Source organism: Adiantum capillus-veneris, chromosome 26 (assembly GCF_014529385.1).
Source record: "Adiantum capillus-veneris isolate H3 chromosome 26, ASM1452938v2, whole genome shotgun sequence".
Classification (NCBI taxonomy): Eukaryota; Viridiplantae; Streptophyta; class Polypodiopsida; order Polypodiales; family Pteridaceae; genus Adiantum; species Adiantum capillus-veneris.
The window spans coordinates 8,945,001-8,967,847 of NC_140956.1; the positions used below are offsets into that span (position 1 = coordinate 8,945,001).

Sequence of the window (22,847 nt, forward strand, 5' to 3'; positions counted from 1 at the left end):
AACCAAGCATTGGTTCCGGCTCATCTTGTCCAAAGTCTGTCTTATGGCATCACAGTTTTATATGCTGATAATTCAAAGAGACGCATCAATAAAATAGTTCTTTGTAAGATGGCATTACGGACTGCAAAAGTACAAATGTATTTGTATTTACATCCTCATCCTAATATAGACCTTACCATTGGTCTGATCTCATTTCCCAGCTTACCCCATTTACTATTCACCCTGATGCTTCTATTCACTTTTTGGATGATCTTCCCTATACTGTCCTCACTAAGCCACGTGGATCTTTTTTACTAGGGGGAGTAGTTCGTATGCTACCAAATCCTCACAAAGATGAACAGTTTTTACAATGGTTCACTAATAAAAGGATCAAATACTCTAACCAACTTGAGCAGATTGCTTCTCAGCTGGCACAACAAACAAGTGACAACCCATTGGCCTTTTGGGACAAAGAAGAATATTGGATCTCTTTGCCTGGTGACCCTAAGCCGACAGGGCTTAAGGCTACACATCTTAGTATGTCTCTAGAGGACACTAAGTTATGTCATGAGGAGATTGATCGTCTTCTTGCACATCGATTAATTGCTCCATCCAACATTGAATTCGCATGTCAGGCATGTTATGTAAATAATCACTCTGAACGGAAAAGAGGAAAAAAGAGATTGGTGATTAATTACAAACTTATCAATTATTGAGCTTCATTGTAAAAGGGGAGGGTTTTTTGAGTAAGCCTACTAGCCTTTAGTTACTATCTCCTTACCATCTCCATAGCCCGCAGGCTGTTAACACATTTAAACTATTTTTGCCATTATCAATATAAGTATCTTCACGATTTCATGTTGTATCCATTGTCTCTGTGTCGTCTCTGTGTTCTCTGTATGGTCTTTTTCCTTCCAAGAAGGCGAGTACGGCAGGATGGAAGGGCAGCCAGGATGCCCTTGGAGATGTTCAGAGGGTCGAGCAGGGTATATAGCAAGCCGAAAAGGAGAAGGGAGAGAATGAGGAGATGCTAGTCAAACAACAAGAGGATGTCCTCATGGCTGAGCAGACAACAGTAGGGAAGGAGAAGGGAGGGGATGGTAAGTGGTCATACGCACTCATGATTACATGTTCTTCTTTGATTGCAATGCGTACAATTTCTAATGCACGCAGGATTTCAGCTTTGGATTCAGCAATGCTGCCAAAGCCATTGTCTGTGCACTTGCATCTGGTCTTTGCATGTTTTCATGACGTATGTGTGAAATGCCTTGTGAGGTCCCTGCCCCTTGTCGAGAGGAGCGGAGTACCTTTGATAGGTCTCCAATCCTGATAAGGAAAAACCAACGGACATTGCCTTAGCTACTACGTAGCCACGGGCATGAACCGTTAGTGAAGGATTGGTCCTATCTCGCTATGGCGGAGCGTGACCACCATAACCCTATCTAAAAACTATCTATAATCAATTATACCTAAAAGTATAAATCTTAGAGTGGCCAACCTGTGCACTTTTTTCTCCATGTTTCAGAAGCACAGCCGCCAAGGTTTGTCTCTTTTAAGATTTATGACCAAAAAAAAAAAAAAAAATCTAGCGTTGGAAAGTTACCCGACTCATCGGGTCCACCCGTCCATAGAATGATACCGTCGGGGTATCATTCTCCCACTTTCCACACCACACTCACCCTTCTTTTGTTATCTAATTACTACCACACTGTTTAAACATACATGTTTCTTTACTTTATTTATGATACTGGTTCGTTAAAACAGTCCTTCAAACAGTATTACAAACAATTGTCAAACAAGAAGTCGTCCAATTTTAAACCAACAACCCTTGGATTAGGTTCACTCAAGAATCTCTACTGGCGCTATTATGTCCGCTCGGTATATACATTATTTATAAAAACCCTTGTCCTCATGAGCGTCCCATACCGCTCGACAAGTACTCGTTGTGCTAATCTGGACGTACTCCCGTCACAGCAACAACGGTGTCAATCTGGGCGTCATCCTCACGCCACGGCAAAACAAAACCGCAGTATTCAGCTGGGCTAATCTGGGTGTACTCCCACCACAGCATCAGCGGTGCCATCCTGGGCGTCATCTCACGCCTCGGCAACTGTCACATAATACCAGCGCTAATAAGTAGAGATACTTGAGAAAAACCATACCGAAGGTTTTGGACAAACATTCTTTCCTATAGCAACCAGTTTAACCAGACAATCTTTCCTACTTGTCAAACATATAACGCGTTTCTTGGAGTTAAGCCCCGTGGTTTCGGTCCGTATTTTCTTTTCATAAGGTAAATAATATATTCCTATGGTTTCGCATATGCAATGATGCATAACTTGAAACTGCAATACTAACCTGTACCATAGCTCCGATTGGTCCGATTGGTGGAGACATAGCATTTTCCGCAGGGATTCCACCGTTACTTGTACCAGCTTCATGATCATTAGTGCCTTGTGTTCGAGCACGCTTTGGAGCCATTTTTTTGTACTACACTTATGTTATACACTTAGAACTTTAAATTAGTCAATTTTCTTAGTAATCTCCTTGTTTTCAAAGAGAGTCTGTAATTTGAATCCTCGCCAACTCGGATTCACACTTAGTGTTGTTGTTCTACATCTAATTTCTATACACCAAATATTTGCTAATCTTAATTAATAAATTAAGTGTGTAAATTATGAGTGAAAGTTTAGGAATGCATTACTTTTATGCATGACATTTCTAATCCAATTCTAACTTCAATTCTATACTTCAACTAAATCAATTTTTAGTTTTATTCAAAATTCTATTTAACCTAATTGACAATAATATTGGTGAATGAGAATTTCATCATGTATGATAAGAATACGATGAGTTCTCTTATGTATTAACTTTCAATTAACAATATATAAGTTAATAGTGAAGATGTACTAACTAGAGAGAATAGGTATACTTAGAGAGATTAGAGTAAGAGAAAACATATACACACATCTTTTCTAAAGTTAAATGAATCTCCTCAATCTATTAGAGAGATTAGAGTAAAAGATCACACACACACACATATCCTTCTTAAAGCTAATTGAATCTTATTAATCTATTAGAAGATTACAGTAATAATAGATAGCACACACACACACATAACTAATTGAATCTTACTAATCTATTAGAGAGATTAGAGTAAGAGATAGCACATACACACATATCCTTCTTAAAACTAATTGAATGCTCAATTAATACACACCTTATTAGTCCACTAGAGTTTTTGCTCTCTTAGTGGTTTGTGGACGCCTTCTCTCTAAGAGAAGTGACAGCACTTCGTGAGCGTTATAGAGGCAATCTGTATGTCTAAAGTGTGAGCATGGATGCTCTATTTATAGCAGAAAGAAAAACGTCCAACTTTTTTTTTTTTAAATAAAAAAATAAATTTTTTATTTTTTATTTTTTTTTTCAAAAATCATATCCGCGTTTTTGGTACCCTTGTGGTACCCATGAGCTTGACCACTTTGTCATTATCATCAAAAGATAAGGCCACTCCTTTCCATGTGATAGTGTGTCCCACTTTGTCCCCTCCTATGTGATCCATGTGCCTTCATTTGTCATCCCTATGTGTTATTTTATTTATTTCCTTGATGATAATTTACTTTACATTTTTAAGTTAAACTTTACAGTCTCATATTAACTTTACAGTAGTAAAAAAAAATTCTACAATCAGTAAATAAGTCTTGCAATAAGTTAGTTAGTGATTCATATAGCTAAACATGTCAGAATTTTATAGCGTAAATTTTAAATTCTAGGTTTTCTCAACCTACGATTCATAATTTGAACTTGAATATCTTAAATAATGAGTGATGGTTAAAAAAAAATTCAATTGCGTAATAGAACTTGTGTGAAATTTGAAAGTAGAGACCTTACAATCTCCCCAACTTAGAATTTGAGATGTCCTCATCTCAAGAACAGTGAGGGGTAATCCTTAAGAAGGGATGTCTCATCTTCCCAAGTAGCATCTTCTATAGGGAAATCCTTCCATAAGATAAGATGTTCTTTGATGGATCTATTCCTAAGCTTTCTCTCTCGAGTTTCTAGGATAGTATCAGGCTGGAGTTGTAGAACATCTTGAGCAGGTAAAATGATTTGCTCATCATCAAGGACATGGTCAGGGTTATATACATAAGGTTTTAACAGACTTACATGAAATACATCATGCACTTTGAGATGAGAAGGGAGTTTTAGTCTATAAGCTTGATCACTTACAACCTTGATTATTTCGTAAGGTCCACAATATCGGTAGCTAAGCTTCTTATACCTTCTGAGAGATAGATTGCTCTTTTTGGGCTTTACTCGTAAGAAAACTTTGTCACCTTCTTTGAAAATCCGATCAGATCTTTTTAAGTCGGCGTACTTCTTTTGTCGATCTTGAGCCGCTTGAATATCCCTTCGAATAGCTTTGGTTTGAGCTTCCATTTCTTCAAGCATTTTCTTTGAGGCTTCTACCCTTATAGTGGGGTCAGAAAAGTTAAGAGGTGATAAACATTCTTGACCATAAAGAGCATTAAAAGGTGTCATTCCAATACTTCTATGAGTAGAGGAATTGTATGCATACTCTACCAAGGGTAGGTATTGAATCCACTTGCGAGGTTCCCTATTGCAGTAGGCTCTAAGGATTTCTTCAATTACTTGATTAACTCTTTCAGTTTGGCCATCAGTTTGAGGATGATAAGCAGTACTAAAACATAATTGGGTTCCAATAGCTTGAAACAATGATACCCAAAACTTTGAAGTAAACTTGGCATCACGATCACTGACAATCCTCTTGGGTAAACCATGAATTCTGAAAACCTCCTTCACAAACAGACGAGCAATATCTGAAGTTGTAAAGGTTGTCTTGACTGGGATTAAGTGAGCCACTTTAGTAAGCAAGTCGACTATGACCATGATTGAATCATAGCCAGCTTGGACAGAAGGAAACCCGGTGATAAAGTCCATGCTAATACATTCCCATTTCATTTGTGGAATATCTAAAGGATGTAATTTACCTGGCACCTTTAGTCTCTCTGCCTTAATCCTTTGACAAGACAAACACTGCTTGACATAGCGAAGGACATCACCCTTCATACCTTGCCAATAGTAACTTCTGCCAATTGCATTGATGGTTTTGGCATAACCTGGATGTCCTGAAGTTGGGCCATCATGTGCTTCATATAGGATAGCATTCCTTAGGGTAGAATCCTTAGGTATGCATAGTCGATTCCTATAGTAAATTTTCCCATCTTCTAAGGAGTAATGTAGAGGTTTAGGCTGATTTGATGATACCCTCTCTTCACGTAGGATACTAGCAAGCATCTGGTAATCTGCATCTCTGACAGCAGCATAGGAGACCTTGTCTAAAATAGGGTTGTTAGCCATGGAAATTGCCCCCAGAAAAGCTTTACGGCTTAGGGCATCTGCCACAACATTATCCTTACCTGGTCTAAATTTAATATCAAAATCATATTCGTGCATGAGCTCTATCCATCTCCTCTGTCTCATGTTAAGGTTAGGTTGGGTAAAAATCCACTTAAGACTCTTGTGATCTGCTACCAATTGGAATTTGTGTCCCAATAGATAATGTCTCCATAGCTTGAGAGCATGAATAACTGCTAGCAATTCTAAATCATGTGTAGCATAATTCACTTCATGAATCCTAAGCTTCCGAGAAGTATAAGCTACAGTCCTTTCTTCTTGAGTAAGGACTCCTCCTAATGCAAGGTTACTAGCATCTGTGATCACCTCGAATTCTTGGGTGAAGTCTAGAAGTTTTAAGAGATGTTCTGAAGCAAGATACTCCTTAAGCTGTTTCAAGCAAGATTCATGTTTTTCTTCCCAAAGTATCGTTGCTCCTTTCTTTAGCAAGTCGGTTAGTGGTGCAGCTTTAAGAGCATAGTCCTTTACAAAGATCCTGTACCACCCTGTGATACCTAAGAACCCTCTGACTTCGGTTTGTGAAGTGGGTTGAGGCCATTCCACAATATCTTTGACTTTGTCAGGGTCAACAGAGACTCCTTCAGGTGAAATGATAAACCCTAAGTAACAGACCTTAGGGGTAAAGAAGGTACATTTGCTTTTCTTTGCATACAACTTATTTTGGCGTAAAAGCTCTAACACTTTCCTAACATGTCCTTCATGCTCTTCCTCTAATTTGGAATAAATTAAGATATCGTCAAAGAATACTAGGACAAAATCATCTAAGAATTCTCTAAAGATATCCTGCATCAGACGATTGAAAGTTGCAGGAGCATTCGTAAGTCCGAAAGCCATCACTGTAAATTCGTAATGACCATAACGAGTGTTGAAAGCTGTTTTGGAGATATCAGCCTCCTGGATTCGAATTTGATGATAGCCACATCGAAGATCGATCTTTGTGAATATTTTGGCTCCATGTAATCTGTCCAGCATCTCATCGATACGAGGAATTGGATATTTATTCTTGATGGTAACCTGATTTAAGCCCCTATAATCTATGTAAAGTCGAAGAGAGCCATCCTTTTTCTTTTGGAAGAGAACAGGTGCACCCCATGGAGATGTACTAGGTCGGATAAACCCTTGCTCAATCAACTGCTTGAGCTGCTCCTTGAGTTCTATAGCCTCTGGAAGTGACATCTTGTACGGCGCTCTTGAGACTGGTTCACTACCTGGAAAAATTTTGATTTCATGGTCTACCTCCCTAGGTGGTGGTAGTTCAGAAAGTTCACTGGGGAAAACATCCGAAAATTCTTCTAGCCACATTGGTTCAGGGTTGGAAGAAGATTTTTCTACTTTGTTTAGCTTGACTACAAAAATTTGTTGACCCTTGCGTAACCCTTTCAAAAGACGATTAGCTTTGACCAAGTAAGCTTTTGGTCGTCCATTCTGGCCTTGAATAGTGACTTCTTGACCTAGGTTGTCCACAAAAGTAACACTTCCTTGGGCACAATGGATATTGGCATTATGATTGGCTAACCAATCCATTCCAAGAATTCCGTCATAGATTCCTATGGGTAACGTTCGAAAAGTAGCAGAAGTAGAGTATTCTCCCAACTTGAAATCTATTTTGTCCACAGTGTACTGAGATAGCACCTCCTTTCCATTGGCTAATTCAACTCTCATCTTTCTTGTAGGATGTTGATTAAGTCCTAACCTCCTTAAATATTTAGGTGACAAGAAAGAATGAGTACTACCACAATCAATAAGAAGCTCAAATTTTTCACCTTGGTGATTTGCAGGTGTTTGAATGACAGCATATTGTTGTCTTGCTCTTGGGTTATCAATTGCAGCATGTAGAGTTGCTCTTTCCTCTTGTTCTTCTCCCAATGTTGGTCCTCCTATGATAGCATTGACTCTGGCAGCCATTTCGCACCCTCGACCTCGTCCTCCATTTCTTCCTCCACGATTTATTATTTGGCCTCGTCCTCTAGCTCGATTAGGTGTATTTGTTGCGGAGACTCGCCTCGGAGATATATTCCTAAAATTTCCTAGCTCGTTGCATTCATAGCATCTAAGATCTGCATTTTGAGCTCCATTTGCTGAAGCTGCAACTATTGGATGAGTTTGGTGAACTGGGTAAACTTGCCTTTGGTTCCACATCATAGGCCGTCCTCTCCTTCCAGCATTCCTTAAATTTCCATTTTGTACCCTTTGAGAGTTTGACATCTCTTTAGCTAAGGGTTTAGCTCTTAAAAGAGCATCTTGCAAATTTTCAGGCCTCATAGCTTCTAGACGTGTATTTAAAGGAGCATTTAGCCCTTGGCAGAAACGGGCTACTTGTTGATCTGCGGTCATTGGCGGAGCATAGCGCCTAAGAGTTACAAATTTGGAGTAGTATTCTTCCACTGTCAGATGAAATTGACGTAAGTTGAAGAATTCATTCATCTTAAGGGATTCGTGTGCAGGTGGAAGATAACGTCCTTTGACAGCATACTTAATGTCTTCCCAAGTTTGAGTGTTTTGAGCTACTTGATTATCTTTGCAGTGTTGTTTCCACCAAAGCTTGGCATCCCCCGTGAGACGACGAAACATAGCCAACATTGCCTGGTTATCGAGAGTAGTACCAGCAGCAACAAAATAATCCTCCATCTCTTCGAGCCACACTTCAGCATCGCGCTCACCTAGGGCTCCTTCCCCTTTGAAAGAGGGAAGTTTAGCTTGCTTGAGAAGTAGCTTTTTCTCTTGAAGAGATGTATACACCGCACTCTGTGCAATATAGATTAAGTGAAACTTTATTGGATACTCTAACTTTAATCCACTTTAAGGCAAGACTTGATCAGACAATAATACAAACAAAAGATAATATTAATCCAAACTTTATTTATATACACATTATTTACTACCGAGGTTGGTAGTCTTTAGGTACAACGATTGTAATGTCTCTATATTTTGAGTTTAGTGACTACAAAAGGATAGGCTAAAGGATCAAAATAATAAGTTTCCTTTGACCCTTGAAATCTACGAGATACACATATGGGTCGAATCCTACCACCATGGATAACTTTTGTAACTTGGTTATAGACCCATTGAGTCTGAGATATCTTTTCTCCTCCCAAGGTAATGGTAGCATCTGGATTCTTAGTACCAATGAAAAGATACACTTCGATGACTTTTAACTCCTCTGCCCAACGAAGTTTCTTAAGATTGGTATCCATGCACCATATCTTGTCAGCATCGATGGTATAGATTCCTCCAGATGGACTCCAGTTGATACCCCATCCTCTATGCACCCTTGGAATAGGTGGTACAAACACCCTATCCAAAATCATCATCACCCTTTTTCGAAACTGATAATTTGGTGATTGGCATGCATTTTCAAACATGATGGTGAACGTTCACCTGGAATTTCTGGTAGGTTGAATGAACATCTTCCTGTACCAGGAAAGTTCAGTTTTCAATACCATATAAAAACTCAAAACAATTTTTCTAGGTTCTTCTATTATTTCAAACATTCGCATCCTTCAATATCCAAACATCAATCTGAAAATATCCCCAAGCTTTAACCTAGGCTCTGATACCAGTGTGAGGTCCCTGCCCCTTGTCGAGAGGAGCGGAGTACCTTTGATAGGTCTCCAATCCTGATAAGGAAAAACCAACGGACATTGCCTTAGCTACTACGTAGCCACGGACATGAACCGTTAGTGAAGGATTGGTCCTATCTCGCTATGGAGGAGCGTGACCACCATAACCCTATCTAAAAACTATCTATAATCAATTATACCTAAAAGTATAAATCTTAGAGTGGCCAACCTGTGCGCTTTTTGTCACAGCCGCCAAGGTTTGTCTCTTTTAAGATTTATGACAAAAAAAAAAAAATCTAGCGTTGGAAAGTTACCCGACTCATCGGGTCCACCCGTCCATAGAATGATACCGTCGGGGTATCATTCTCTCACTTTCCACACCACACTCACCCTTCTTTTGTTATCTAATTACTACCACACTGTTTAAACATACATGTTTCTTTACTTTATTTATGATACTGGTTCGTTAAAACAGCCTTTCAAACAGTATTACAAACAATTGTCAAACAAGAAGTCATTCAATTTTAAACCAACAACCCTTGGATTAGGTTCACTCAAGAATCTCTACTGGCGCTATTATGTCCGATCGGTATATACATTATTTATAAAAACACTTGTCCTCATGAGCGTCCCATACCGCTCGACAAGTACTCGTTGTGCTAATCTGGACGTACTCCCGTCACAGCAACAACGGTGCCAATCTGGGCGTCATCCTCACGCCACGGCAAAACAAAACCGCAGTATCCAGCTGGGCTAATCTGGGTGTACTCCCACCACAGCATCAGCGGTGCCATCCTGGGCGTCATCTCACGCCTCGGCAACTGCCACATAATACCAACGCTAATAAGTAGAGATACTTGAGAAAAACCATACCGAAGGTTTTGGACAAACATTTTTTCCTATAGCAACCAGTTTAACCAAACAATCTTTCCTACTTGTCAAACATATGACGCGTTTCTTGGGGTTAAGCCCCGTAGTTTCGGTCCGTATTTTCTTTTCATAAGGTAAATAATATATTCCTATGGTTTCGCATATGCAATGATGCATAACTTGAAACTGCAATACTAACCTGTACCATAGCTCCGATTGGTCCGATTGGTGGAGACATAGCATTTTCCGCAGGGATTCCACCGTTACTTGTACCAGCTTCATGATCATTAGTGCCTTGTGTTCGAGCACGCTTTGGAGCCATTTTTTTGTACTACACTTATGTTATACACTTAGAACTTTAAATTAGTCAATTTTCCTAGTAATCTCCTTGTTTTCAAAGAGAGTCTGTAATTTGAATCCTCGCCAACTCGGATTCACACTTAGTGTTGTTGTTCTACATCTAATTTCTATACACCAAATATTTGCTAATCTTAATTAATAAATTAAGTGTGTAAATTATGAGTGAAAGTTTAGGAATGCATTACTTTTATGCATGACATTTCTAATTCAATTCTAACTTCAATTCTATACTTCAACTAAATCAATTTTTAGTTTTATTCAAAATTCTATTTAACCTAATTGACAATAATATTGGTGAATGAGAATTTCATCATGTATGATAAGAATACGATGAGTTCTCTTATGTATTAACTTTCAATTAACAATATATAAGTTAATAGTGAAGATGTACTAACTAGAGAGAATAGGTATACTTAGAGAGATTAGAGTAAGAGAAAACATAGACACACATCTTTTCTAAAGTTAAATGAATCTCCTCAATCTATTAGAGAGATTAGAGTAAAAGATCACACACACACATATCCTTCTTAAAGCTAATTGAATCTTACTAATCTATTAGAAGATTACAGTAATAATAGATAGCACACACACACACATAACTAATTGAATCTTACTAATCTATTAGAGATATTAGAGTAAAAGATAGCACATACACACATATCCTTCTTAAAACTAATTGAATGCTCAATTAATACACACCTTATTAGTCCACTAGAGTTTTTGCTCTCTTAGTGGTTTGTGGACGCCTTCTCTCTAAGAGAAGTGACAGCACTTCGTGAGCGTTATAGAGGCAATCTGTATGTCTAAAGTGTGAGCATGGATGCTCTATTTATAGCAGAAAAAAAAACGTCCAACGTTTTTTTTTTAATTTTTTTTTAAAATAAAAAAATAAATTTTTTATATATTTTTTTTTTTCAAAAATCATATCCGCGTTTTTGGTACCCTTGTGGTACCCATGAGCTTGACCACTTTGTCATTATCATCAAAAGATAAGGCCACTCCTTTCCATGTGATAGTGTGTCCCACTTTGTCGCCTCCTATGTGATCCATGTGCCTTCATTTGTCATCCCTATGTATTATTTTATTTATTTCCTTGATGATAATTTACTTTACATTTTTAAGTTAAACTTTACAGTCTTATATTAACTTTACAGTAGTAAAAGAAAATTCTACAATCAGTAAATAAGTCTTGCAATAAGTTAGTTAGTGATTCATATAGCTAAACATGTCAGAATTTTGTAGCGTAAATTTTAAATTCTAGGTTTTCTCAACCTACGATTCATAATTTGAACTTGAATATCTTAAATAATGAGTGATGGTTAAAAAAAAATTCAATTGCGTAATAGAGAACTTGTGTGAAATTTGAAAGTAGAGACCTTACATGCCTGCACTTCATGCACAACCCACACATGAGTAACGTATTATGCATAGGGTTTTACCTCTATATGCTTATTTTTCATGTCTTGCACATAGTGGGGTATACACCTAGATTCATTAAACAACTCATTGACTCGTTTATATATTTTCCATTGGCAAATTTGTCTTTACAGAGATAGCGAAGGATGTTGTGACGGGCTGAGGATGTATTGATGGGGCTGAGCAAGGCATAGAGGAGTGACAACAACTGGGAAGAAGGAGGGAAGGAATGGTGTGAAAACACAGCCTAATGAAGGGCAACCGTCGCGTAAAGAAGATGATGTTCTCGTTTATTATAAACTCTTCTTTGGGGTGGTAAAATCATGCACAGTGGAAAGCAGTTATCAAGTTTGGAGATGATGGTCCGATTCTTGAATGGCATGCAGGGTTTAGAAAAGGGCTTGCAGGGTGTACAAAACAGCGTACAAGATTTACAAACGGGCCAGAAAGATTTACAGAAGGACGTGCAAGCAATTCACACCAGCCTCTCTTCCACAGGGGAGAGGGTGAGCAGGTTGAGCCTTGCTCTTTTGCATGGTTAGTACACGGGTTCACACTTGGAGTATCCGGTGACCACTAGCTGGATTCCGTATAATCCAGCGGCGATGAACACTAAAGATTTGGAGCGTTTGACAATTTTTTATAAACCGCATTCTAAGGATGCCACCAAAAGTAAGCCATCGGGGTTGGTCGAAATCGACATTCTCATCAAGATCTATAAGGAAGATGCAGGGCACAAAGTCTACATGTCACCAATGACGGTAAAGACCTCCCGTCTCCTTGCCGATCGGCCCTCTACCTTCACGCATGTCGTCCTAGGGGAGTCCAGCAGCAACAGCAGCATGGATCTATGTGCTATATCCACTAGTGCCCCATGCATTGGAGCATTGTAGTAGTATAGTGTTGTCACGGTTCCCCTTTCTATCTGCATTAGCTTCTTTAGAAGTTTGGTCGAGGACGTTCTGTACGGACTCGCTGGGTGCTTATATTCTCCGGCAGTTATCGCTCCATCATTCAAGCAACTGATGGACCCGGATAGCCTTTTGCTTGAGGTGCTCTCCCACACACAAGCTCTACCTAATGTGGCACGCCTTGCCCGCGAAAGTCAAATGTGGTTGATTGGTGCCTAGTGAGCTGAGAAAATTTCCCACTTCACGTAGGGTCACATCCAGGTTGTGTGCCTCTTCATTAAGTTTGCTACGCTATCACAAACCAAAATTTTGATTACTTGATGCGTTCTTTCTTGTTAAGAAAATGGCATTTTGTTTTCTGCATGCCACCTACCTAGCCAAGGTCGATAACGCGAGGCAAAGGTTCATCTCTGAAGTGGGATCTCATCATGTTTGTTGCATTGTCATACCTGGTTCCAAATCGAAGAGCAATTTTTGGGCTTGAAGTTTTGGTAGGTATTATGTGAGTTCTAAGGCTGGATATCCTCATATGTAGACATTTTGTTTACTAATTCCAAATATATTGTATGACCTTTTAAAAATGTTGGATATAAGAGGCTGTGTTCTTACGAGGCGGAAGAGACATTCCTTAACAGCTTAGCATTGTGTGTGCATTTTTGGATCTCCCTTTGTGCCCTTTGTCAAATATTTTGAAGCACCAAACACTACCAAAATTTTGATAGTTGGTCATTTTGTCTCATTGGGCCATTTAACATAGGAAGGTATAAGTGAAATTATGCTTCAAGTTGCATGTCACAATAAGGCTCTGGATGCCAAGTTAATAAACTAGCTTATTTTTGGCACTCATTTTTAGTAATGGAGACATACTACTATGCGGGTGTGATCTATAGAAGTTTGCAGCTACATGATCTAAGTAAATGATTAATGTCTTATATGCAAATGGGGAAACCCTATCCTGCCTTGTATATTTTACAGTGGTTGCACTGCCATCTTATTCAATGCTCAATCCTCTTGCATCCATCTTTGTGCCTGGTATGTAAGTTCTTCTCTCTCTCTCTCGCCCATTATGTGTGTGGAGTCCGTTGTCTGTAAGGAACCTTATCCCTATATCTTTTGGTATTTTCACCACCATTTTCATTGTTGCCACCATCCACCTTGGCCCCTTGCCTCACATATGGCCTCCACAACAATCATGTGAGTGCATATTAAAAAACTGTTTTGTCAACTGTGATGAAGTCCAAAGGAGAAAACGTGGTTGCATGTTACTTCCAGGTGAGTACCCCTACATTTCATTCTTTATTAAGCTCTTCAAAATCAAGCAAAACATTCATTTACACACTTGAGGTTGCAACTTGCTATCACCAAGGCCATTCGAACTTATGGACATCAAATCATTATCAAATCCATGACCCCCCAAGACACCGAAAATCCCCTTGATATTCAGCTCTAGATTTGATGTTATCAACAATCCCTTCATCTTCAGTGCATACCCATTACAAACATATTTGAGTTCAGCTATTAGTAAAATACATACACGATATCCAATGTTCCTCCACCCATTGAAATCACTGTCTAATTGCTAAATGTGTCCAATCATCCCAGCAGATAACAATACATTTCCTTGGGGGGAGCATGGCCTACTTTTCACTTGTGATGTACCACACACGCCTTTACCCTTCAAAAAACTAGAGTCTATGAACATCCATAGCTAATGATATGTTTATCCAACCTCTTGAAGACCTAACACTCAACACATTACACGACAAGTTCAAAAACTGCAGCTCTACACATTGTTGTCACACAGCAGTTAATGCAAGCATCTACAAAACACCAGATCTACACACGACCAACAAAAACAGAACTCTTGCATAGACTGTTAAAACCTTGCAAAGAGAACTCGGAATGAGCTATTATTAAAAACTCGATTCCTTAGCATTGTGTTTTGCCTACACACTCCAACACCCTCCCAACTAAGATATAGCCTTCAGCTGCTAAACCTGCCTAATCGAGTATCATTCCCTTACTTCTTGCACACTACCTAATGTCATCAAATGCCCTTGAATTGTGATACAATACCAAAAGATATAGGGATAAGTTTCCCTACAGACAATGGACTCCACACACATAATGGGCGAGAGAGAGAGAGAGAGAGAGAGAGAGAGAGAGACTTACACACCATGCAAAGAGATGGATGCAAGAGGATTGAACATTGAATAAGATGGCAGTGCAACCACTGTAAGTATACAAGACAGGATAGGGTTTCCCCATTTGCATATAAGACATTAATCATTTACTTAAATCATGTAGCTGCAAACTTGTATAGATCACACCCGCATAGCAATATGTCTGCATCACTAAAAATGAGTGCCAAAAATAAGCTAGTTTATTAACTTGGCATCCAGAGCCTTATTGCTACATGCAGCTTGAAGCATAATTTCACTTATACCTTCCTATGTTAAATGGCCCAATGAGACAAAATGACCAACTATCAAAATTTTGGTACCGTTTAGTGCTTCAAAATATTTGATAAAAGGCACAAAGGGAAATTCAGAAATGCACGCACAATGCTAAGCTGTTAAGGAATGTCTCTTCCGTCCCATAGAAACACAGCCTCTTATATCCATTATTTTTTAAAGGTCATACAAATATATTTGGAATTAGTAAACAAAATGTATATCCAACATTTTTTAAAGGTCATACAATATATTTGGAGTTAGTAAACAAAACTTCTACATAGGAGATGTCACGTGACACATCCAACCCTATGTGTCCGTGGACAAGCTACTTCATGACCAAGGTTCAGTTCGGTCAAGTCAATCTAGAATAGGAAGTGATCTGGCACTTAAAGGTCATACAATATATTTGGAATTAGTAAACAAAACGTCTACATAGGAGGTGTCACGTGACACATCCAACCCTATGTGTCCGTAGACAAGCTACTTCATGACCAGGGTTCAATTCAGTCAAGTCAATCTAGAATAGGAAGTGATCTGGCACTTTTGTGAATCTATTCGCAGACCGTGCATGTCCAGACACTTAGATTAGATGCATATCCTCTGGTTGCACACAACATGATCATCAGATTTCCATTAGAATCGATCAAGGGCATTTTTACAATGCATAGACCTATTTTCCCTATTTTTGATATTTTTCACTTATTATTTTTAAGTGACTTTTGTTGGGAACTAGGTAGGACAAACTTACTAAGTTTCTATAAATAGAAACCTAACGCTAGCACTTTCTAACAGAAGAGACAACAGGAACAGTTTGTTCAACACACAACTTCTCAACAAGACTCCCCCGCGACAACTCTAGCGTTTTCACTCACCAGAAGGCCTAGCGTTTTGCATCAGATCAGCCAACGTTTTTGCACTTGCAGATTCTCGACGACAGTACAACCTCATATCAACCCTCGCGCTAGCAAATTCCCATAGCAGACTTGCACAGCAACAGCAGATCAGCTCTAACGTTAGCAGATTTCAATACTAGCGTTTTTGCATCTGCCAAACATTTCAGCATTTTGCAGATCTACCGCAACGGAACCAACACAAGCCCCAACGTTTTCAATTTTCAACACTTAGACATCACAGAACAAGACCCGAATCTCGAGGATCTCACCTTCCTGCGGTAGTTCCTCGCCGCACAGTGGAATCCATCGAAGCTTATAGATTCAGCTCGAAAAACGCAAATTTCAACATCTACGTTTCAACACGTTATCGTCGTACCGTCGTCATCGACATCATCACCAATATAGAGTCAAATAAAGATTTACAAATTTCAGACATTAGCACTTTCAGATTTCAGCCAGTCTCGTCGTCGTCGACATCGTCGGCAAGTCCAAGCATTGTAGAGATTTGTGCAATCATAAGTAAACCGCTCTCACCATAGAGAGTGGGGCCTTGAAAGTAGGGTTTGACAACATTCTGATGTCGTATTCTCTTCTCTCTCTATCTCTCAGTCTCATGTACTTCCATTCACAGTGTCCATTCACTTTGTTTGTGACCATTGCACTCTTTCGCTAAAGAAACGGAAGGCTCTCCCTTCCATAAGTAAAAGAAACCCTTGAGCACAGTTCGGAGCACTCATCTTGAGCAAAGTTCAACATTCATTCCGCTGCACCTTACAGGAGGATATCCAGCCTTAGAACTTACATGATACCTACCAAAACTTGGAGCCCAAAAAATCGTTGTTCGATCTGGAACCAGGTATGACAATGCAGCAAACATTATGAGATCCCACTTCATCCTTTGCCTCGTGTTATCGACCTTGGCCAGGTAGGTGGCCACTAAGCAAGCCATCAACTGCATTGTAGAGGTCCTAGTTATCTGGTCCAAAGATCTCACTTGCCTTCCGTAATGTTTCTTGTATGCAGAAAACAAGTGTCATTTTCTTAACAAGAAAGAACGCATCAGAATTTTGGTTTGTGATAGCATAGCAAACTTAATGAAGAGGCACACAACCTGGATGTGACCCTGCATGAAGTGGGGAATTTACTCACCTCACTAGACATCAATCAACCACATTTGACTTTCGCGGACAAGGCGTGCCACATTAGGTAGAGCTTGTGTGTGGGAGAGCACCTCAAGAAAAAGGCTATCCAAGTCCCTCAATTGCCTGAATGATGGAGAGATGACAAATGCTGCATCCACTAGTGTCCCATGCGTTGGAGCATTATCGTAGCATAGTATCACCACGATTCCCCTTTCTAGTGCCATGTGTTGGAGCCATTGTAGTAGTATAGTGTTGCCACGATTCCCTTTTCTATCTGCACTAGCTTCTTTAGAAGTTTGATCGAGGACGTTCTGCAAGGACTCTCTGGGTGCTTGTATTCTCCGGCACTAGCACATAGATCCATCCTTCTGCAGGACTCTCCTAGGACGACATACATGAAGGTAGAGGGCCGATTGACAAGGAGACGAGAGGTCTTCACCGTCATTGGTGACGTGTAGACTTTATGCCCTGCATCTTCCTTATAGATCTTGATGAGAATGTCGCTTTCGACCAACCCCAATGGATTACTTTTGGTGGCATCCTTAGGATGCGATTTATGAAAAACTGCCAAACGCTCCAAATCTTCAATGTTCATCGCCATTGGGTTATACAGAATCCAGCTTGTGGTCACCGGATACTCTACGTGTGAACCCGTGTACTGACCATGCAAAAGAGCAAGGCTCAACCTGCTCACCCTCTCCCCAGTGGAAGAGAGGCTCTTGTGAATTGCTTGCACGTCCTTCTATAAATCTTTCTGGCCCGTTTGTAAATCTTGCACGCTGTTTTGTAAACCCTATGAGCTCTTTTCTAAACCCTACATGCCATTCAAGATTCGGATCATCATCTCCAAACTTGATAACTGCTTTCCATTGTGCATGATTTTACCACCTTCAAAGAAGAGTTTATCAAAAAGGAGAACATCATCTTCTTTACGCGACGGCTGCCCTTCATTACGCTGTGTTTTCACACCATTCTCTCCCTCTTGCTTCCCAATTGTTGTCACCTCCTCTGTGCCTTGCTCAGCCATCAAGACATCCTTAGTCGTCACAACATCCTTCACTATCTCTGTAAAGACAAATTTGCCAATGGAAAATATATAAACGAGCCAATGAGTTGTTTAATGAATCTAAGTGTATACCCCACTATGTGTAGGACATGAAAAATAAGCATACAGAGGTAAAACCCTATGCATAATACGTTACTCGTGTGTGTTATACATGAAGTGCAGGCAATTCACACATGCATCATGCAAACATGCAAAGACCAGATGCAAGTGCACAGACAATTGCTTTGGCAGCATTGTTGAAACCAAAGCTAAAATCCTGCGTGCATTAGAAATTGTACGCATTGCAATCAAAGAAGAACATGTAATTTATGAGTGTGTATGACCACTTACCATCCCCTCCCTTCTCCTTCCCTGCTGTTGTCTGCTCAGCCATAAGACATCCTCCTGTTGTTTGACTAGCATCTCCTCACCTCTCCCTTCTCCTTTCTTGCCTGTTGTATGCCGTGCTCGACCCTCTGAACATCTCCAAGGGCATCCTGCCTGCCCTTCCCTCTTGCTGTACTCGCCTTCTTGGACTTGATCTTCTTCCTAGAAGATGATGCATCCTGTTGTTAAAGCAGATTCTGCATGTTGACAAAAGCCCATTCCGCAGCCACAATTTCTTTGATTTTTGGCTGCAACAGAGGCTCCGACGCATCGGCCACCACCAAATTCTTAAGACAATTCCTGTCTTTTAGTTCCTTTCTAATTTCACCTTTCTCCAGAAGCGTGGGCTGAAGAGAAGGGCACCATGCATTGGGCCCTGGGGGCAGTTTTTGCAGAGACAGTAGAATGACCCATTTGTGGCTCAAGGCGGATGCCAGGAACTCCTCCAGTGATGCCACCTCATGCACCTGCGGCCCTCCTCTGAAGACTGTGTATCTAACATGCGACGAGGCTCTTGTCTGCGGCATCACGACACAGGCAGGCTTTTCCCGAGGGTAGGGCACGGGCACAACTCTCTCTCTCTCTCTCTCTCTCTCTCTCTCTAGTTCTGTGGCTTCGGCCAAATCCATACACCGAGCAAAAAGAACCGAGCATTTCATTTTTCCGAGCGAAAGTAAAGAAAATTTGCGAATTTTTCTGTGGAGGGAATTTGCGAATCTGAAAATTGCAATTTATCCGAGATTCCCAATCCCTTGTGAGCGACAAATCCCCTTTCGAGAGTATGGACAGCAGAGATGAAACATCTCTAATGCCCTCTAAATCCTCTATAATGAAAAGATCTTTCTTCTAAACATGAGAGAGAGAGAGAGAGAGAGGCCGAGAGAGGGAGAGAAGACTTAAAGTAATGCTCGTAAGCTTGTTCTACCGTAGGCAAAACAACTCTCACAGTAGCAATCCTTACAGCAAGACGTGCAACATCCTCAACATCGCCTACATCCTCAGAACCAGGACGTGCATCAATGCCCTGCACAAATTCCAGCTGCCCTTTGACATAAAAACATGTTGCATCATGTAAGCCCACATAGGGTAATTGTCCCCATCCAATCTGTCCTCATCAGCAAACATCTTGAACACATTTGTGTTGTTGTTGTCAGGGGGTTGTCAGCCATGGTAAATGATGCACCTGATGTGAAAACTGCCCAAAAAGAGGAGAAAAAAACGAGAACAACACGTGTTGTATAGCACAAACTAAAGAAGATTGTAAGGGACATGTTATGCAGAAAATGGCACTAACAAAAATTCTGCACAAAATGATGAAATCGCATGTGCGGTACTGCTTGCAGTGGAAACAAAGGCTGAAATGAGCCCGAAATTTTTGTCGACCTACGAACGCTTGCCAAAGCTCACTGAAATTGGAGAAAGTGAGCAAGTGTGTGCTGGAGCTACTGGCGACTAAACCCAGGAGGACGCAACCTGCTCTGATACCAATTGTTGGAATTAGGGTTGAAGGAAAACACACACAGCATTTGAGAAGATGAAGGAAGCTCAAGGCACATAACAGAGAATGTATTACTTGGTGTGCAATGGAAAGATAGACAGCCCTAGAATGATGGACGTATATACAATGCACGGGGGGGAAAATGCCCCGACGGTCCTAAGCGTGTTCACACACATCACTACCACATGTATATGGTAACACAAAGAAGCATTGAGAAGAATGACCCAATTGATAGATCTCTTTAAACATTACAAATGTTTAAACAAGGGCCTCCTCAAGAACAACTTATTGCTCAAGAGAAATAACTTAAATGGTGTTCCTTAGTGGGAATGCAATTTCCCTTGAGTGGATGCAACCTAAAGAACAAGCAAACAAACAAGCTATGGTTCTTATCATGTCTTATGGGGCAATTATCTCTTCCATGTCAATTAATGAAGATTAGTATATGCCACCAGCTAGGGTAAGAACCAGTCCAATCATAGTGAATCCAATCTACTTGGGTGTAAGTGGGTGTCAATCAAAACAAAGTGTAGAGATTTGTCATAATTATGAATACCAATGCTTAATGGAAGAACCAATTTAGAGAATCGGATCAAAACTTGGTACCTCCTATTGCATATATTGTCATGATTGTAGTAAATCACATTCCAGAGGATTTTCCTGAGGGATTGTCCAAGAAATACAAACCATAACAAATCAACATCAAACGTGGTAGATTCAATTCCATCAATCTCATCCGAGGGTGAACCCATAGTACTTATGAATGCTATGATGAGAGCAGACACGAAGCTCTAGAACCAAAATGATGCTAAAAATACTGAAGAAGTCATCAAAAGTGATGAAAAAAACAAGAAGGCATAGAAACTCATTGAGAAATTGAAAACAAAAGACACAAAGTGAAGGAAATGCTAAAGAATTGTTTGGAAAGAGAGAAAACTCTGCTTTTGTCAAGATAGAGGAATCTAGAGGATTTGTCTTGGTAGATAAAGTATATGAGCCAATCAATGCTCCTCTAAAAGCATACTAAGTAGGATTACAAGCGAGACAAAACCAAAAAAATAAATGGATAAACTACCAACACCCAAAGGTTGAAGAAGAAAAAATTAAAGCCTTTGAGTGATTAGTCAAGATAACACAACAAATTTTGAAAGCCCTAAAACAAGAACTGTCAAAGCTTGATGAAACGAAACCAAAAGAGACTAATAGTAAAAAAGATTTGCCTCTGCGAGAGAAAACCATTTCAAAATAGAAAACTGCTCAAATAGCGTTTGATACAAAAGATGAAATGGCGGTTTCCCCATGTTGTGGATGATTGACCAATACAATTGTGGAAAAAAGTAAGGGGTACTAATTAACAAGTCAAATCATACAATCAGCTTCCTATACAAAATTATTCTTGGACCATCCTCCAATGAAAGTAGAGATGCAATTGTTGTATGGGGATTGAGAAGTAGAGATGCAATTGTTGTATGCGGATTGGGGATCAGAACCCTCTGAGGCTTTAAAGGTCAATATTCTCAATACTTTACCCTCATACTTAGAAGAGCATGAAGAAGGATCAATAATTTGCAAAAATATTAACATACATACAATGAAAGAGACCCTTGATGTGAACAATTTACACTCTATTATATCCACTACAATCAAATATACTATCACTATGAGAGAATTATTGAAACTTAGACCACACCTTTGGAATGATTTTTAGATTATTTTGGAAAAGAAGGGTGTTAAAGAATTAATCAGAGAACATTTCAAGCCACTAATCCAAGAAAATTCTCAAAAAAAAACTAGTTAATTATGTTCTTATGAATAAAATGGAAGAATATTGCGAAAGAGAAGAAGACAATACCACTCTATCTGTTGAATATTCCAGAGTTAAATCTCTTGCTATATTAGATAGTGGAGTCAGAATTGCTATTGCTACCAACCAGATTTTGGAAAGCCTAGAGAAAACTTGCAATTAGAAAGTCTTGCATAAAATTGCAACTTGTAGATAGACACAAAGAGAGACCTCTAGGATTGTTAGAGGCGTGATAGTTACCTCTTGTGGAATTTACTATGAACATACTTTTGCCATCCTAAATTTTGGGGCCAAATCAAACTATGAATGTTTTTTGGGAGGATAGTTTATAAGACAACTCCAATTTATTCAAAATTGGTGCTATAATGTCATATATCTCATGCAATTTGGTGCAATAGCAAGAGGGATTCTAAAGAATTATTCTTCTCAAAATGTACATATGACTCCAGTAATGGATTTGTATTTGAAATCATTGGCTTCTAGTAATATAGAGCTACCATCATGGCTAGAAGATGACACACCCATGTGGATGTATGTTGCTTCACACCACGATAGCATAGAAGAAGAAATTGTATTCTTGAGAGGATGTGATAGATGATACATATATTCTTGAATGATTTTTGAAGCAGTTAATTGAGCCATTAAATGGAAAAATTTATTAGATAAACCAAATTTAACAAATTTAGATAAACCAAATTCTATGACAAAAAATGAAATAAGGTCATACACATTAAAATGATCTCACTTATAAAAACAATTGAAACTTTGACAATGGTAGGGTTCTATATTTGATGATCATCTCATAAACTTCTACAAAAAGTTCTATATTGACCCGTTGGTAGGGTTCACTTTGAGCTTGTTGTTGACTGATAGAACTTTGGGATAACAAAAGATAAAATCGATTAGGTTTTTTTTTAAAGTCCATGGATGAGAACGCACAATGTTTATGTGAATTCGGCTAAATAGGAAGTTCAATTTGATCATGAATGTGAAACTCTAAGCATTCCATTCATTGATAATAAGTATTAAAAGTGAAGTCAAGGGCTTTCAATACCATACCAAAGTAGAAGATATTGGTTTGAAGACT

The 22,847-nt window shown here is 39.4% G+C and overlaps 2 protein-coding genes across 2 annotated transcripts; both read right to left on the reverse strand.

Annotated features, from left to right (window-relative positions):
* Positions 1–13,466: 13,466 nt before the first annotated feature.
* On the reverse strand, positions 13,467–17,642 carry LOC147422958 (uncharacterized). The gene is made up of 2 exons (XM_086502110.1): positions 17,034–17,642; positions 13,467–16,896 (listed from the first exon to the last, which is right to left on the reverse strand). The coding sequence occupies exon 1, from the start codon at positions 17,625–17,627 to the stop codon at positions 17,241–17,243; it is 387 nt and encodes a 128-aa protein (XP_086358236.1). The 5' UTR covers positions 17,628–17,642; the 3' UTR covers positions 13,467–16,896; positions 17,034–17,240.
* A 198-nt stretch (positions 17,643–17,840) lies between these two features.
* LOC147422959 (uncharacterized) lies at positions 17,841–19,086 on the reverse strand. The gene is made up of 2 exons (XM_086502111.1): positions 18,423–19,086; positions 17,841–18,091 (listed from the first exon to the last, which is right to left on the reverse strand). Exons 1-2 carry the CDS (start codon positions 18,463–18,465, stop codon positions 17,841–17,843), a joined length of 294 nt encoding a protein of 97 aa, XP_086358237.1. The 5' UTR covers positions 18,466–19,086.
* Positions 19,087–22,847: the final 3,761 nt, after the last annotated feature.